Source organism: Otolemur garnettii, unplaced genomic scaffold (assembly GCF_000181295.1).
Source record: "Otolemur garnettii isolate 467f Iridium unplaced genomic scaffold, OtoGar3 scaffold00006, whole genome shotgun sequence".
NCBI classification, from domain to species: Eukaryota; Metazoa; Chordata; class Mammalia; order Primates; family Galagidae; genus Otolemur; species Otolemur garnettii.
Genome location: NW_003852401.1, coordinates 6,287,122 through 6,303,535, shown reverse-complemented (window position 1 = coordinate 6,303,535; position 16,414 = coordinate 6,287,122). Strand labels below are relative to the sequence as shown.

The window sequence follows — 16,414 nt, the reverse complement described above, 5'->3', positions numbered from 1 at the left end:
ACTTTACCTAACAAATGCAATCAGTGTAACCTGCTTTCTTGTACCCTCAATCTCCAACAATAAAAAAAATATATATGACAGCCCCTTTCCCCTATGAAGTAAGGTACAGGAAGTCCTCAGAATTATGCAGAAAAAGGGAACAAAAAGTTCTAAGAATTGGGGGATGTCAGTTTAAACTAGAAACAGTTGCCTTTGGGGGTTTCCTTGTAAAAGTGGTTGCATTCAGTCAAGTGCAGTGAGTATATATAGTGGAGCAGCACAGTCAGTTGGTGTCACTTACACATGTGGGTTTACTAGAAATGTGGCTCTTTATATCTTCCAACTGGACCCCCTTTGACTAGTTTCTTGAACTTGAAGATAATTTCTCAAGAAATAAATGTATTATTTTAGCTTCATTTTTAAATGAAAATGCTTGGATGGTGGAAATTGGTGTTTTCCTTTCCTGAAGCTTCTGAAATCGTGTGTAAATTATAGAAGGCTTCGGACATCTAGCTTTCATCTGACTTTCAAAGGGGGATATATGACCTAAAGAGAAAAAATGAAAATTTGCTTTAATTTAATTTTACCCCATTTAAAAATAGCGATTTGCTATATTTGCTAAATATCGAGGATCGTTGCCTCCCTTCTGTGGCATTAAGAAACACCATACCAATAATCTCTTACTCCAGGATAATATTTTCAGTTCTGTAAGCACTGAAATGGATGTCATCTGTTCACTCACTAGTTCATTTCAGAAACACTTCATGAGTTCCCACTGTATGTTAACCTCTGATTTACAAAGATACACAAAAGACTTGTGATGATGATGATGGTGATGATGATCCTATTCTGTTCGGAGATTTTAAAAAAAACATTAAAATTTCAATTTAACAGTAAGATAAAGATCAGGAATGGAGGTTGTATAAACAATAATCCAGACTGAGGATTGGTATATACATTATGTCCTGGTATATATAAAAACAGATAGAAATAAGTGATTATCAGAACAATCCTCTGAGATAAGCATCTTTTTTTAATCAAATGAATATGAGGATACACATTTGTAGGTTGCGTTGTTCTTACGTCCAAGGTAAAGTTCACATTGTAGTTGAGCCCTTCACCCAGGTGGTGTGCTGAATACCACACTTTGTGCGTGTTAGGCGAGGTCTCGCCTGTTAGCCTCCCTCCTCCCCCTTACTAGACTATATTTGTGTTTTATCATTGGTGTGAGAGTGTAATTTTTTATATATTGATTTCATACTAGTATTAAGTACATCACGTTAACATCTCTGTCAGTCTTTCTCGTCATCAGTACCTACTTTCTTTCTTTCAGAATATGGCCCAGTTTTCTGTTTTATTACCAAGACATTAAAATAGCATGGCTGCTTAGAAGAAGGCTTTCTAACTCCAGTTGCTTTGGAAATTTTTGCTTAACTTGAAAACCATGGGGAAGACATGCAGTTTTCATGTCCTTGCCTGCGGTAAGAAAGACAACATGTCCTGTGTAGGAGACACTTCCTAAAGACCTGAATGGCTTCAGAATACAGAAGAAAAGCAGATGACCAGGAAATGTGGGGAAAATTTTCACATTTTAGAAAAAAGATGCCGAGAAGATACCATTCTTCTGTCTATTAAATTTGCAACAATAAAAGTTTATTTATAGGTGATAACCCAGTTTCCTGTGTTGCCCGTGGAATATGAGGAAGAAATGGGACTCTGGTTATTTATTGATATGACTGTAAATTGGTAAAATATTTCTGGAGGGCAATGTGGCCAAATGCATCAAAGGGCTTAAAAACACTTAACATACTTTTTACTGGGTCGTCCTGGGAATTTCTCTTTAAACATTTATCAGATACAAAACATTTTGTATGAAGAACAGTGTATAATAGTGTTATAATGGCAAGTATTTAAAATAATCCTAGTAGTCAACCATTGGGGGTAAATTTTAATTAGTAATAATTAGATCATGAATCAGCCAACCAAAGGGTCCTTTTCACATACTGTTTCAATGTCCTGGTTAGTTATATGGTTGCTCCTATAATATGAAATGAAAGAAGGAATATGTAAGAATTTTACAGTACTTGTTTTAAAATGCTGTGTAATTGTACAAAAAGACTAGAAGGAAATGTGTTACTGTATTAGGCAGAAGTATGATACTGGATAATTTTTATTTTCTTTAAATCTGTCTATCTTCATATTTTCTGCATGAATATAAGCAAATAGGAAAGTTAATAAAAATGGACATAGAAAGATCCAGTTCTTGAAAACACTGTTTCTGGTAATGAAGCAAAATGGGAGATGCTTAATATTAAGATGAGTGTTATTTAAGGGAATTATGTCTTTATTCTGCTTTTAAAAAAAGAGAGAAAGAAAACAGGATTATTGATTTTTATACAGCCAAAACAATACCTGAGTTTGCAACAGCTTCCTGAGAAAAGCTGGGTGTTTAAGACTGAAGTAATCTAAAAGTTAAAATATTTAAAAAATGGAATATACCCATTATGGTGTCGGATATTTTAAAAATTAATATTTTACTTCATGTATGCTTTTTATTAGTTGACAAATTACTTTACATGAGCTGGTGATTTTTTTTTTAACAAAGAAAAGGGAGGGATGCTTTTTTTTACAGTGTTTTTTATTGTTAACTTTATAGGAATGCTTTTTGTTTTCTTAGGTTTTCTATCACCAGGAGATCTTTTTTTTCCTTAACATTGTTTTTACTGTAATCTGTTACAGGATGCTTTAGGATCAGGATATAAGAATTTTAAAGAATTTGTAAAGTCACTACATTCATGTTTATGAGATTGACTTCAAAATAATAAACTGCTGATTATAAAGAAAATAAACCTCTTACTCTCCGGTGTTAATACTGAGCCATTTGGGTCACATGTGATTATGACTTTTGGAGTCCTTGATACACTGGGTCAAACTCTGGTTATCTGCCGGAGGTCCATGGAGAATCAAATGAACTTGAACTTGTGTTCTCTAACTGGAAGCTGTGGTTTTTTCCGCTGCAGTATGATATAGCCAGTACCGTACTTTTCCTCATTCTTATCAGGTGTCTGAGAATGTCATGGCAAAAATGTAGGCATTTTTCTTGCTGTTTTCAGAAAGTACGGTTCTCTCCAACTTGCAGGGTGCCTGTTCTTGCATCAGTAGTCTTAATAACCTCATTTTTAGACTTCTCAAATAAATGGGAGTATGCTCTGTTTTTTTGGTTTTTTTTTTTACTAGTCATTCACTCCTTACACAAAGCCAATATATTTTTCTTTATACTTGAAGAGGTTGTTTACTTCCTGGAATGCATCTCACTAAAAAAAAAAAACCTCTAAATTAAGTGAACACCGTGGTTGGTTTTGAGCATTTTTAAATTTCTCCAATGGATGGTAACATAATGGGAAAGTCATTATAAGTGACTTTATGCCTTCTTAATGGATTACATCTGCTTAGAGAGGAATTTTTATTGGCATTATTATCTGCTGGTATTTTAACATTAATTTTCATGGGTTTGGGAATGACAGCCTGAATCTTTTATATGCAAAGTGTTAACCAAAAAAATTGAAAAAGGCTGGAACAGCAGGGATACATTTGATACCTAAAAATATTTTGCAAATTAACCTAAAGTGTATCCTGGTACTGTTTGTAATAAGCAAAAGCTTGGCAACAGCTAAAATTCTTAGTGGTGTGGGATTGTCTGAATAAACTAAGGAGCAGTGATTCAAATAATGTGCAGTTGTCAAAAAGAACATCTTTTTGCATCAGTATGGAACAATGTCCACGATAAAGTAGAAAGCAGAAAAATATGTAAAGTAAAATAAGTGTATCATTTGTGTCTGTGATAACGTCTAACACATGATCAAGAGACCTACTGTCTGTATCTTTCTGTACTTTTTACTGTAGCAGCTATTCCTCTAATTTATACAGTTTGAGGAGTGGAGACTTAAAGAGACCTGGCTGCATAAAGAGACCCTGTTCATGTAACATGAGATAAATTATCTGATTGTTGACATTAAATTCTGGTAGGTTATGTCTGGGATACTGTTCAGTTCTGGACACAGTGCTTTCAGGGCAACGCTGACCATCCAGAAGCACCAACAGAAGGATGATGAGACTGGGAAAACCATGCGATGTAAGTACTAAAGGAATTGAGTAAAGAAAATCTTGAGTGCAAACTAAAGATAAAGGGCTGTCAGTTAATATTTCTCCCTCACGGTTCAGCTAGGCTCCATAGAAAAGAACTTTTTTTAATTTATCAGCAGAGGATCCTCTGTTCCTGTGCTTAGCACAAGTTCTTTGCATGGCCTCTCCCAAGTTTCTGGCTCAGGAGGTCTGGGAAAGGGCTAGATAATTTGCATTTCCAACAAGTTACAGGTGATGCTGCTGGTCCAGGAGCCACACGCTGAGAGCTGCCGTCCTAGAGGTTTCTTCCCAGTCATTGTGTCCCAGGTAGGTCCCATACCTCTCACCTGCTCAAGGATATCACTCTTACAATCGTCCCTTTGGATTATTTCTCTCAGCACACATATATGTTTTATTTCTCCCATTAATTCTTGCCCTGAATTCTTTACGCAGTCTCGTTCCTTTGTCTTTCCTTGGAGTGAACTCCTTGAGTTATTTGTTCTCGATGCCTCCAGTCACTCTTCTTCGGTCTTCAGCCCACTCCAATTTGGATTTTGCTAACAACCCACTTCCCACGCTGCCAAAATTATTCTCAAGGTCACCTCTTTAGTAAAAATCTAATGGTCACTTTTCAGATGGCACTTTCCTTTCAGCTGCATTTGATATACTTGATCCCTCCCTCCTTGAGAAGTTTTCTTCACTTGGCTTCCAAGGACACCACACTCTTGATTTTCCTTTTTCCTCAACATTTTCTTCTTCTTTGTCTGCTTTGCTGGTTCTTCATCTTCTCCCGGATCTTGCCTGCCCCAGGACTCAAGCCCTGGACTTCTCCATCTTCACTCCTTAGTTATCACTCCTCATCTTCCCCTACACCTGCTTTCCCATCTTGCTCTCCCAAGTTGGTTGTTGGCACTTCCATTCTTCCAGTTCCTAAGACCAAAAACTTGGAGTCATCCTTGACTCTTCAAAACCCTAGCTGGGTGCAGTTGCTCATGCCTCCAATTATTTCAGTGATTTAGGATGCTGAAGCAAGAGGAGACTTGAACCCAGGAATTTGAGACCAGTTTAGGCAGCATAATGAGACCCCATCTCTTACCAAAAAAAAAAAAATGCAGCCCAGGAAAATTTTATTCTCTACCATCCAAATAATACTCAGAACTCAGTGTCCTCACTAGAGCTGCTGCCTCCACCCTGGTAGGTGCCACTCATATCTCACCTGAATACAGTAGTAACCTCTGACCTTCCTGCTTATACTTCTGCTCCATACAGCAAGCAACCCTGGAGCTTTTTTAAAACATGTCATTCCTCTGCTCAATATGCTGTTTTACTCATGTTAAAAGCCCAGACCAGACACGTGGCCGATGCCTGTAATCCCAGCACGCTGGGAGGCTGACGCAGGTGGATTGCCTAAGCAAGAGTAAGATCCTGTCTCTAAAAAAATGGCCGGGTATTGTGGCAGGAGCCTTGTAGTCCCAGCTACTTGGGAGGCTGAAGCAAAAGGATCACTGGAGCCCAAAAGTTTGAGGTTACTGTGAGCTATGATTCTACAGCACTCTACCCCAATACACCAGGCTTGAAAAGTCCTACATGTTCTGGCTTACTTTAACCCATTTCTCTCTTCCACACCTCATGGTTTGCTAGACCAGGGCTGCCCAATAGAAATATAATATGAGGCAATATGGAATTTTAATTTTCTAGGACCTACATTTACAAAGTAAAAAAAACAGGTAAGGTTAATTATAAGAATATATTTTACTTAACCTAATGTATCCGAAATATTATGGACATACATAATCAATATAAAAAATGATGAATTTGACTTTCCTTTTCAAATCCTAAGTTTTTGGGATCGGGTATGTATTTTGCACCAACAGGACATTCTCAATTCAGATGCTGTATTCTTATGAGTGTTTCATCTGTATTGAAATTTTGTAAAATTTACTTTTTGAAAGAGTAGATTTGTAAATCTCCATGGTTCCAATTATATTGAAATGGATATGAATTTTTAAATTAATGTGAGATTATAAATTCATTTTCTCGGTTGCACTAGCTGTGTTTTAAGTGTTCAACAGCCACCTGTGGCTAATGACTACTAGACAGGATGATTCTTTTGACTCTGGCGCCTCACTTACACCCTCACTGCCGCCTTTTGTAACTTTGGTCCCTCTACCTAGAAGATTGTCCTAGCTCCACCTCTTTGTCTGACTCACTGTCTAAGCTTTTCTCTGTACTCCCCAAACTCCCTGTTCTATTTACATTACTTATCACAGTGTATTATAATTGCCTGATTCATTGTTGGTGCAGGGATTATGTCTTTTTTTAACTTTTGTGTTCCCAGACTTAGCATATAACTCATATAAGTTCTGTGCACATATTTATTAAATAAGTGTATACAGCTATGAAATTTCTGCCCGTTGAAATTTTAGCCATCCTATTACTTGTAGTTCAGTCACTTCTTCCCAGAAACCTTGTCAGACCAGTTTATAGTAAATACTCCCTTCTTTGTACTGTCAGTCTACCCGGAGTCCATATTCTTCACAGACCATTTGTTATACATGATTTTAATGTGCACAATTCTACCTCCTGAACTCCATAATGAAAACTGGAAGAGCAAGAGTTCTGGAAAAGAAAATGACTTACATATTGAGTGTTCAACAAAAATCAGATGAATTGGCGGTACAAACTAATTGCTCTCAATCGTTTGATTGGATTTTAAAACCAATAATTTTTTTTGAAAAAGGAAATCTATTCCATCAATGACTCCATCTGCCTACATCTATGTAGTTGACCATTTATTAAAAGTTGTTTCTATCCCAAACTTCATTTTCTTTTCTTTTCTTTTCTTTTTTTTTTTTTTTTTTTTTTTTTTTTTTGGTTAGAGACAGTCTCACTTTGTCACCCTGGGTATAAAGGCTTCTTTTTGCAGTTTGGCCAGGGCTGGGTTTGAATCCACCACCCTTGATATATGGGGCTGGCACCCTACTCACTGAGGCACAGGTGCCACCCCCAAACTTCATTTTCATTCCTTATCTATTCCTCATTACCCATGTCAAATTGCCAGCAGTTACAGCCAACCACCCAATCACTTAGTGTTCTATACCAACTTTTGTCATTTTGTTTATTCCTAATACGCTGGATTTTAAGTAATTTTTTAAGAACAAAGCTTATTTTCTCCTTTTGCATATGGGTATCTTCCAACAGTCAAGCTAAAGAGGACAAACACAAACTGAATTATGAAACTGCTACCTCAATCAGTGTAGCATAGAGCAAGTATTAATAACCTTTCCCTTTCACCAGCTTGAAGGAGAGAAGAGAGAGAAGTGGAAACAATTGCTGTAGGCACGCTATAGTCCTACTGACAGAGACCCCAGAGAAAAGGCGAGACCTGCCTCATGGGTGTGTGTGTGCCCAATATCTGGGTCTCTGTAACAATTCAATTCATGATAAGGATTATGATGTCCTGGCATGGCAAACACCAAACCCCCACATTTTACAAGGAGAAAAAGAATATGTTTACAGATATTACAGTGATGCCTTAATGTTACTAGAGCCCTCTTCCCATTTTCTCCTGTTTTCCCAGTTCATGCCCCTTTGGTCAGCAGAGGCAGGGGTTAATTAGGATGTAATAGGTTTGAAAAAGTATCCAGGATGGACAAAATTAGGAATTCTGGGTATTTTCATTTGGCAAAAAAAAAAAGTGTACATATATATATGTATATAAATATGTATTATGCAAACAGCACACACATACATATTTTGTTTGTGTGTGTGTTTGTATTCTGCCGGATACAGTGGCTCATGCCTATAATCCTCACACACTGGGAAACCAAGAAAGGCAGATTGCTTGAGCTTAGGAGTTTCAAACCAGCCTGAGTGTGAGACCCTGTGTCTACCAAAAATAGAAAGGGGAAAAATAAAAACTAAGGCAAGAGGATGGCTTGAGCCCAAGAATTTCAGGTTGCTGTGAGTTACAATGTCACGGCACTGTAGTCAGGGCACCAGAGTAAGACTCTGTCTCAAAAAAAGAAAAAAATGTATTCTGTTGTCTTGGCCGTTTATATCTTGGTTTTTCATCTTATCATGTAATTTGTTTTCTTGAGACTGTAGGCATCTATGAATTGTGGACTGATTTAGATGCCACTCCCAGGGCCTGGCACATGCCACACAATGAGCAGCTGCTATAGTCTTTGTCCTAAAATTCATACACTGAGGGGCAGCAGCCCTCGCTCAGAGGGTAAGGGCGCCGACCACATACACCAAGGCTGGCAGGTTTGAACCCAGCCCGGGCCAGCTAAGACAATGACAACTGCAACAAAAAGAATAATGGGGGGGTGTTGTGATGGGTGCCTGTAGCCCTAGCTACTTGGGAGGCTGAGGCAAGAGAATCACTTAAGCCTAAGAGTTTGAAGTTGCTGTGAGCTGTGACGCCACAGAACTCTACCCAGGGTGACAGTTTGAGACTTTGTCTCTAAAAAAATAAAATTCATATTGAAACTTAACCTCCAATACAATCAAGAAGTGGGACCTTTGGAAGATGATGAGGTCACAAAAGTTCCTCTCTCATAAATGAAATCTGCATTCTTATGAGTCCCAAGAGAGTTCTTTTGCCCCTTCTGCCAAGTGAGGACACAGCTAGAAGGTGCCTCTGTGGGTCAGAACATACACCTTTGCCAGACACAGAATCTGCTGGTACCTTGATTTCAGACTTTCCATCCCACTGTGAGCAAGAACTTCCTGTTGTTTATAAGTTACCCAGCTAAGATATTTTGTTATAGCAGCCCAATGCACTAAGCATTAAAATAAAGTTATTTTGCTCCAATGAGTAATTTAAAATGAACAGCTGCAGAAACTGAACAGCAGTCATCCTAACAGGATCCTAAGGAAATAATTTTTGAAAAAGTACAAAACATCAAAATGTGTGTTCCAGAATTCAGCATATAACTAAAGAAGGGACATGTCCCTGATTTCATAAGTATTTGTTGCAGAGCACATTTTTTTCGAAATAAAAATAAAAACATTTGATGATTTCATTTAGGAAGGACTAACAGGAAATTGTTAGTGTTTTTGAACCACGTCCTCAGTTTTATAGATGATTCAGTCTTTAAAAGTCTTCACATTGGAATGTGATGACACGTTCGTGAGCTGCTCTTTTGACCTCACTTTAGTTTACAAATTGCCTCCCTGTAAGAATCAAGATTACAAGGCCAAAGCAATAAGTAATAGAAAGTCAACGTCAAATATCCACAAAAATATAAGAACTGTATGGCTTCAAGAGTTATCTCAGCCCAGCACAGTAAGTCACACCTGTACCCTAGCACTCTGGGAGGCCAAGGCAGGTAGATGGCTTAAACTCAGGAGTTTGAGACCAGCCTAAGCAAGAACAAGACCTTGTCTCTACTAAAAATAGAAAAACTAGCTGGGTGTGGTGGCAGCACTTGTAATCCTGGCTACTAAGGCTGAGGTGAGAGGACTGCTGAAGCAAAAAAGTTCATGGTTGCTGTGATCTATGATGCCACAGCACTTTACCCAGGGCAAAGAATGAGACTCAAACAAAAAAAAGACAACCAACCTGTTTTGTCTACAATCCTACCTCTTATCTTCCACATTATTTTGAAACATTTCTCATATATAATTTTATCCATGACTATTACAGTATTACTGCTAAAGTATCAATATTTTTAAGATAGCCCCAGTACCATTAGCGCACATTAAAAAAGGAATAGAAAGTTAACAATATCAGCACATATTTAGTGAATTGAAATGTGTAATAAATGTCATTCTTATTGAAGCAGGACCCAATTAAAGTCTACACAATGCAATTGGTTATTACCGATTTTGTGTTTTTTATTCTAGAGCAGTGGTTCTCAACCTTCCTAATGCCGTGACCTATTGTGTTAATATTATAATTCCTCATGTTGTGGTGACCCTCAAGCATAAAATTATTTTCGTTGCTACTTCATAACTGTAATTTTGCTACTGTTATGAATCATAATGTAAATATCTGATAAGCAGGATGTATTTTCATTGTTACAAAGAGGTCGTGACCCACAGGTTGAGAACCACTGCTCTAGAGGATTACAATCTCCATCTCTCTCTCTCTGTCTTCTTGTGATTCATTTGTACAGCTGTTGGTCCTGGAGAGTTTCATACAGTCTAGGTTTTTCTAACTACATTCCAAAGTGTGACTTATAATATTCTTCTGTGTTTCCTCTAAGTTTTATTGTTGAAAGTGATAAAGCAGCCATCCTGCAATTAGGAGAACTTAATATCTAGGAATGGTCAGGAGGAAAGCTATCCAAAGAGAGGTCCACCAAAACCACTATTAAAAGCTGACTTTCCAGCAGAAACAATGGAGGCCAGAAAGCAGTGAAGTAATTTATTCCAAATGATCAAAGACACTGCTAACCAAGAATTTTATATTCAGCAAATCTTTAGAAAATGAAAAACAGACCCTCCTTATAAGAAATTCTGAGAATCCTTCAGGCTGAAAGTAAATGACCTAGATGATAAATCAATTCCCCAAAAGAAAAAAGCCCTGATAGCATTCATGATGTAATTTAAATAGAGTATATGTCTTTTTCCCTCCATTTCTTAACTAATTTAAAAAGCAACTGTATAAAACAATATGTGTATGATAAATCATTGATCCTCTAACATAGAGAAATTTGATCCCTTTGCTGGCAATAGCATAAAGGAGGTGGTCAGGAACAAAGTTGTTTTGAGCTGAGAAAAACTACTCCAGACTATAATTTGTATCCATAAGAACAATTAAAGAGAAAGAAATGAATAATAAGGTTAATAAAACAAAAACCGTAAATATATACTTGTTCTTAACATGCTCAGCTAAAACTTGTTCTTTAAATGCTCAGCCAAAACTTATGGTATGTAGCAAAATCAGTGTTCAGAGAAAAATGTATACCTGCAAATATATGTGTAACTACGAATTTGTACCTGTTAAGAAAGAAGAAATAGCTCAAGTCAATAACCTAAGCTTTCACTTTAATGTCCCAGGAAAAAAAGCAAAATAAACCTGAAGCAACCAGGAGGAAGTAAATAGTAGATTAGAGCAGAAATGAATGAAATAGAGATTGTGAAAACAAAAGTGGAGAATCAATGAAACCAAAAGCTGTTTTTTTTTAAATTGACAAACCATTAGCTATCATGATAAGAGATAGGACTTAAATTATTAAAATTAGAAATAAGAGACACTACTATTGATCTTACGGAAATAATAAGTATTGTGAAAGAATACTACAAACAATTGTATGCCCACAAATTAGACAGCCTGAATGAAATAGATATCTAGAAACACAAAAACTACCAAAACTGACTCAAGAAGAAACAGGCAAATATGGGAGCAGTGGCTCATGCCTGTAATCCTAGCACTCTGGGAAGCCGAGGCAGGTGGATTGCATCAGTTTAGGAGTTCAAAACCAGCCTGAGCTACAGCAAGATCCCATCTCCAAAAGTAGCCAGGCGTTGTGGTGGTGCCTGTAGTCCTAGCTATTCAAGAGGCTGAGGCAAGAGGCTCACTTGAGTCCACGAGTTTTGAGGTTCCTGTGAGTTATGATGACACAGCACCCTACTGAGGGCAACAAACTGAAACTGTCTCAAAAAAAAAAAAGAGGGACAATCTGAGCAGATGTATAACAACCAAAGGTATTAAATTAGTAATCAAAACAATAGGCTCGGCACCTGTGGCTCAAGTGGCTAAGGCGCCAGCCACATACACCTAAGGTGGTGGGTTCGAATGCAGCCAGGGCCGCCAAACAACAATGATGGCTGCAACCAAAAAATAGCCAGGCGTTGTGGCCAGTGCCTGAGGTCCCAGCTACTTGGGATGCTGAGGCAGGAGACTGGCTTGAGCCCAGGAGGTGGAGGTTGCTGTGAGCTGTGAGGCCATGGCACTCTACCCAGGGGGACAGCTTGAGGCTCTGTCTCAAAAAGAAAACAACAAAAAAACAATTGCCGGTGAAGTGGGGAGTAGCTAGAGAATGAGTGTTTCAGTGCGGTGTTTGTGGAATTCAGTCTCCTCCTATTTGTTATCTCCCTCCCTAAAAACCATTTTTGATCACCTGAAAATGAACTGAGATTGGCGATTCATTGCTCTTAATTCAAATAATAGACTGGGACCGGTAAATGGGGTAGAAGGATTTTAAAACGTATGTAGATCAGGCACATAGAGCCGCTGAGGAATTTGTCAATATTTACTATGAGACAATGGATAAAAGAAGATGGGGACTAACCAGGCTGTATCTGGAGAAGGCCATCTTAATATGGAATGGAAATGTTGTTATAGGGCTAGAAGCCCTATCTAATTTTTTTGAGATGTTGCCATCCAGTCAGTTCCAGGTCAATATGTTAGATTACCAACCAGTTCATGAGCAAGCTACCCAGTCCCAGACTACAGTTCTCGTTGTGATCAGTGAAACGGTGAAGTTTGATGGAAACAAACATCACTACTTCAACCAGAACTTCCTGCTGACTGCTCAGTCCAGTCCTACCAACACTGTGGAAGATTGCAAGTGATTGCTTCCGTTCTCAAGATTGGGCTAGTAATTAAGGGAGGGAGTCATTTCTCCTTTCATCCATTAGTTCCAGCAACACAAATTTATGTGAAATTAATTCATGTTATTGTAGAAGCATTCTAAACTAGTACATGATAAGGTGATGAGATAAAATTAATTTCTTTAATTTTTTATTTCTGGCAGCATCTTTTCTAGTAGCTGCCAGTTTGAATCATTGCCCTTAAGACCTTTAATGCTGGCTCGGCGCCTGTGGCTCAACCGGCTAAGGCGCCAGCCACATACACCTAAGGTGGCGGGTTCAAATCCCCAGCCCAGGCCCGCCAAACAACAATGATGGCTGCAACCAAAAAATGGCCAGGCATTGTGGGGGCACCTGTAGTCCCAGCTACTTGGGAGGCAGAGGCAGGAGACTCGCTTGAGCCCAGGAGTTGGAGGTTGCTGTGAGCGTGATGCCATGGCACTCTACCCAGGGGGGATAGCTTGAGGCTCCGTCTCAAAAAAAAAAAAGACCTTTAATGCTAGGTTTTTACAAGCCTTATATACATTCCAGTAATGGCATTTTTAAAGTAATATTAAATACATGATTTTGGTACTAACATCCTCACTGTGAAACCAGCCTATCACAAAAATAAAATCCTTTTATGATCCTATCTATGAGGTATTAGCACAACATAGTTGGGAGAGGAAGTGGAGGTTTTTTTGGTTTTCAGGTTAATTTTGTAGTTTTTGAAAAAACTTGTCCGTTTTCAGTTAACACTGGTAATGCAGTTTTAATATAAGGCTCTTTCAAATCAAATCAATGCAAACAGTACAAATTTATTTATTTATTTACTTACTTATTTATTTATTTTTGCAGTTTCTGGCCGGGGCTGGGTTTGAACCTGCCACCTCTGGCATATGGGGCCGGTGCCCTACTCCTCTGAGCCACAGGCACCACCCAGTACAAATTTAGATTTATGTAACTACTCTGACATATTGGACTTACATATAGAGAAGTCTGGTAGTCTTTTGTCATATTAAATTTTTCATGTTGGCATGTTTTCTTATAACGTAAATTAAACCAAGTATAAGTATAAAATATTCTCAGTTGATACCTGAACATTAGGTACGCTTGGTGGCTTAAAAGGAAATCTCTGTAAAAAGATTTTTCTTGGCAGCTCTATGTCTATAAATGTAGGTAATGAATGATTGTAGAACTAATAGCTTTAATGGGAGAATTGGAAATAAGACATACAGAAATCGAAGGTTGAGGCCAGATGGTAAATTTTGGGTACTTACTTTCTACCTCCTAAAAATGTAGCTTATTTTCAGGATTTAAACCACTTAAGTTAATAGGTATCCTTGTCAAATGATCATGAGTATCACTTTTGTTCTAAGAATTATTTTTTAAGATCTTTCCACTTGACCTCATGTTTAACACCAATGTTTGTCTCATTTATTCAAGAACTTCTGGGTGTAAAATGTCGGCAATAAACCTAACCTTGTTACAGGGTCTAACACAGAAGATGGAAACAAAGCCATTGCTCTCTCTTTGCGACACCCTTAACTTCTAAGTCTTCCACGTGAACTTTTAGGACTTAAGTCTTCCTATGTTTCAACCCAGCCCCACCTCCCCACCCCAGCCCCACCCAGAAGTGTGTTTTCCCCTGTGTTGTGTACTGTCAACTTCAGTATGTTTTCCTTAATTTTTTAGATTAATTATTTAATTTTATGATTTGTTCTTCCATAAGGCTTGAGCAAGTAGATCTGTTTTAAAGCATCTTCCTACTATGTGGCTAAGTCACTGTCTTTTTAAAGAGAAAATAGAAAACAGCACATCTTCCTGATAAATTTAACAAATTGGTTAATTTTATGTCTCAACTTCTAAAGAGAAGAAAACAAGCTTTACTTTCTGTTTAAACTTTGAATATCTTTTCCATGTTTTAATGTTCTTAAGCTAGATAAGCCAGTTTTATTTTTACACTGCAACCAAAATTAATGTTTCTTACCACTTAATTTTAAAACTAATAATTCATTGTGTGGCCCCAAACTATGTACTGTATTTCCTGATATAGTAACACAATAGAATTAGAATAAGATAAAGGGGTAGAACTAAAATTTAAACCACACTTTCTTATAGCACTGATCAAAACTTACACATTATATTCAACTAAAAGTGAGCTTACTCTTTATTTAGGATCGGTTTTCTAAAATCATGGCTTTAGCAACAACAATCAGAATCCCCCAATACTGCCCTTCCCATTGTGGAGAACAATCTCAAGTAAAAACTGCATATAACTAGCAATAATTTAATGGGTATCATATTGAATGGTTATGCTTTGTTCACAATTGTATGTTTTAAGATTTATGTATGAATTTCTTTTTCCAAACTCTGTATAATTTCTAAATGGCTGGAACTACTCTTATATGGACTAGACTGTATTTTTGACATGCTCATATTTTTGTAACTTGAAAGAATAAAATTTGCCTTGTGACAAGTTTTCTCAAAAAAAAAAAAATTGCCCACACAAAAAAAGCCCAACCTTAGATGATTTTACCACTGACTTCCATCAAAAATTTTGAGCAAATTGAGGAGAATGAACACGTTTTATATAAAAACACATTCTTCCAAAAACAGAAGGGATGGGAACACTGCCCACTTCATACTGAGGCCAGTATTAGCCTGATATTGGAATCAAACAAAGATATTACAAGGGAAAGAAAATTACAGACTAAAATCTCTTATCAATATGGATGTAAAAATCCCTGAATCAAATACTAGCAAAGTGAATCCAATAGCATATAAAAAATTATACACATGCTGAAGTAGGTTTATTCCAGGAATGCAAGTTGGCTTAAGATTCAAAAATAAATTAATGTAATAAATAATTACAATAGAATAAAAAATAAGAAACCAAACTCAAAACTATGTGATCTTGTCAATAGGCACAGAAAAAGCATTTGACAAAGTTCAATACCCATTCCTAATGAAAATATTCAACAAACTAGAAATAGAAGGAAAATTCCTCCATCTGATAGAGATTATTAAAAACCTATAGTTAACATTACACTTAATAGGGAAAGATTAAAATTTTAAGATTACACTTAAAAATGGTTGAGATGATAAATTTTATATTAGGTGATTTTTGCTGCAATTAAAAAAACTTATATTCTCAAAACTATAGAACATCATTAGAAAAAATTAAAGATCTAAATAAAGGGGAAAATATGCCATGTTTATGGTTCAGAAGACTATATTAATAAAGTGGAAATATACCCCTAACTGATGGACAAATTGAACACTGAATTACATGGAGAAATTTACAAAACCACAAGCAAAGTGAGACTTTTATTTTTCTCTCTTAGTAATTCATTGAACAGCTTAAATTTAGGTATAAAAGATTTGAACAATTATCAAATCTGATTAAATAAACACATCCTATCTGCAACAATTAGAAAACTATACATTTGTTAAAAACACGGTACATTTATAAGACCTGATGATGTTTTGGGACACATATCATGTGTCAACACATTTTAAAGTTACTGTATTAGAGGCTTTATCCTCTAACCACAATAAAAAAGTAGATTTTACTCACACTTGTAATCCTAGCACTCTGAGAAGCCAAGGCACATGGATTGCCTGAGCTTAGGAGTTCAAAACCAGCCTGGGTTAGAGCAAGACCCTATCTCTAAAACTAGTTGGGTGTTGTGGCTAGCAGCTATAGTCCCAGCTATTCGGGAGTTGGAGGCAAGAGAATCACTTGAGCCCAAGAGTTAGAGGTAGCTGTGAGCTATGATGTCAT

At 37.1% G+C, this 16,414-nt stretch overlaps 2 protein-coding genes across 2 annotated transcripts in view; both read left to right on the top strand.

Annotated features, from left to right (window-relative positions):
* The window catches only part of MTAP (methylthioadenosine phosphorylase), a 68,488-nt gene extending 66,137 nt beyond the window's left edge, over positions 1-2,351 (top strand). Inside the window, exon 8 of the mRNA XM_003782849.3 lies at positions 1,313-2,351. Coding sequence (XP_003782897.1) covers positions 1,313-1,351 — 39 coding nt within the window. The 3' untranslated portion in view covers positions 1,352-2,351. The remainder of the gene's footprint in view (positions 1-1,312) is intronic.
* A 9,744-nt stretch (positions 2,352-12,095) lies between these two features.
* Positions 12,096-12,630, top strand: LOC100956020 (NTF2-related export protein 2-like). The gene is made up of 2 exons (XM_003782848.2): positions 12,096-12,107; positions 12,250-12,630. The coding sequence occupies exons 1-2, from the start codon at positions 12,096-12,098 to the stop codon at positions 12,628-12,630; spliced, it is 393 nt and encodes a 130-aa protein (XP_003782896.2).
* Positions 12,631-16,414: the final 3,784 nt, after the last annotated feature.